This window comes from Nicotiana sylvestris, chromosome 11 (assembly GCF_000393655.2).
Source record: "Nicotiana sylvestris chromosome 11, ASM39365v2, whole genome shotgun sequence".
NCBI classification, from domain to species: Eukaryota; Viridiplantae; Streptophyta; class Magnoliopsida; order Solanales; family Solanaceae; genus Nicotiana; species Nicotiana sylvestris.
The window spans coordinates 122,231,261-122,233,627 of record NC_091067.1 but is presented as its reverse complement, the minus strand read 5'-3'; the positions used below and the strand labels follow the sequence as shown (position 1 = coordinate 122,233,627).

At 38.2% G+C, this 2,367-nt stretch overlaps 1 protein-coding gene across 1 annotated transcript; it reads left to right on the top strand.

Moving 5' to 3' along the window:
- Positions 1–1,345: 1,345 nt before the first annotated feature.
- Positions 1,346–2,081, top strand: LOC138881590 (cytochrome P450 94C1-like). The gene is made up of 2 exons (XM_070161825.1): positions 1,346–1,685; positions 1,789–2,081. The coding sequence occupies exons 1-2, from the start codon at positions 1,346–1,348 to the stop codon at positions 2,079–2,081; spliced, it is 633 nt and encodes a 210-aa protein (XP_070017926.1).
- The last annotated feature ends 286 nt before the right edge of the window (positions 2,082–2,367 follow it).

Sequence of the window (2,367 nt, the reverse complement as noted above, 5' to 3'; positions counted from 1 at the left end):
ATTTGGAGATGCAACCTGTTGAAGATTATGTGAAGAAGGTGGATCAAGTTTATTTTGTTAGAAAATTTGGGCCAAGAGGGAGAATTGTTAGGCGTTGTCCTGATTTTCTTACCGTATTCGATTTTCCTATCTGTTGAAAGAAAAGGTAACATATTTACCATAATTGAGTTTTCCTTTTTTGTAGAAGAAAATTATAATTCTTCCATATTTGGCTAGCTCTTTTTCTTGTAGGAAAAGGTTTGGACTTCTATAAATTGAGGATCCTTCCATCTCATTCAGTAGCATCCACAATATAGCCATATAGGGTTTGAGAGTCTTGTTTAGGGGGAGAACTTTACGGGACAAGTGTTAGTGTGTCACTTGTGCTTGCCTCTTCGTGAGGTTGTTCTCTCGATATTTTGTACTCTCTTTTATTATAGTGGATTGCTCATCTCCGTCGTGGATGTAGGTCAGTTGACCGAACCACGTTATATGTTTTTGTCTCTTTTGGTATATTTCTCTTTGTGGTATGATTTATCGTCGTTCAAGGTTTGCTTTGCTAGCTTCCGCATGACACCTGATCTTTTCGATTCTAACAGTAACCTTCATTTTCTTTTAAAGTTTGAACTCTCTGAGTCCAAATTTATGTAGAAAATTAACTAGTTTTGACCCACATATGTAGTGGTGGAGCCACAACCAATGAGTAGAGGCGAAGTCAAGATTTTAAACTTATGGGTTCGGGATACTAATTGTTTTAAGTTATTGGATTCTAAATTAATAACTTTTATATATTCAATAGAAACAAAGCTACTAGGTTCGGCCGAATCCGCTCCCTGCACTCTAGCTCCGTCCCTGCCAATGAGGGGGATTCAGTTGAATCCCTTGGTGGGAAAATGTAGGTTGTAAGTTTGAAATTTTTATATCCCCATGTGACAGTCATCTATATAAACCTCCACCTGCTATCACTCTTTTTCCCCAAAAAGTACACTAATACATTTAGCCCCATGGATGTTCAATTGTATTACTACCTGGCGTTTTCCTTAGTTGCCATATTCTTCAATCTTCTTTCAATATCAAGGAAAGGGCAGCCTTATCCAAAATCATTTCCCCTAATTGGTTCCTCATTGGAATTCATCAGAAATCGTCATCGTATTATCCTATGGATTAGTGAAAACTTTGACAAGTTATCAACCTCCACATATTTACTTGAAGGTCCGTTAGGTCTAAATGTAATATTCACTACAAACCCCTCAAATGTCAAGCATATCCTCAAGACTCGCTTCAATATTTACCGCAAAGAAAGTACACTAACATCAGCTTTATCAGATTTATTCAGGAAAGGCCTCTTCCTTGTTGATGGTGCCGAATGGAATTCTCAAAGACAATTTATCCGACACGATTTCAATCTAAAAATGTTCCCTGCTTATATATTTGTAACAGAGAAAGAGCTCTCGCGTCGTCTTTCACCTTTTCTAAGTACAGCAGCCAAGGGAAAAACTACCATTGTCGAACTTCAGGACAGTTTCGTCGCCTGACGTTTGATTTGGCATGTCAGCTTGGGTTTGGTTTTGATCCTGAATATTTATTACCGTCTTTGCCAGCAACTCCATTTGCAGACGCTTATGAAACAGCTGTGAAAATTTGCATAAGAAGAGTAAATACCTTACCTCTCATATGGAAAGCTACAAAGAAGCTTTTCAACACTGGTTTATACGCATGCTTCCATATATGAGAGCATGAGACTGTTCCCGCCCGTCCCCATTGATACAAAGGAACGAGAATAGTTTATCATATACTTGCAATGGGAAGGTCAGCCGAGTGATGCATGGGGTTCAGATTGGGCTGATTTCCGTCCAGAAAGATGGTTGGAGAAAAGTGCTGGCAACACAGGACGTAATTTCACATATCCAGTGTTTCAAGCAGGGCCAAGGACTTGTCTTGGAAAAGATATTGCAATCATGCAGATGAAAATGGTGGTTACCACTGTCCTAAAGCGCTTTCGGGTTCTGCCCGCTGAGGACAACTTTTCTCCAAATTATGATGCATCTATGACATCGAAGATGAAAGGTGGCTTTCCAGTAAGAATTCTAGAGCGTCATTAGCATTGATACTGTGAATGTGGTTCAGAGTCTTCAGACGATGACGACGATAACAACTAACAACAACAACAACGCCTCGGAGTCTTCAGACCATATGGCCAAAGATGATTTACATTCAGTTCGTTACATGTTTCATGAAATATAAATTATTTATATGAAATAATTCATATTTAATCATTCAAATATGAATATTAATAATCATTAATTAGTATAATCTAATTCTCGCGCCTGAATAACTAAGTCATATCTCTCTCAATGTTCTTGTCATTTCTCCAAACATTAGTATCCA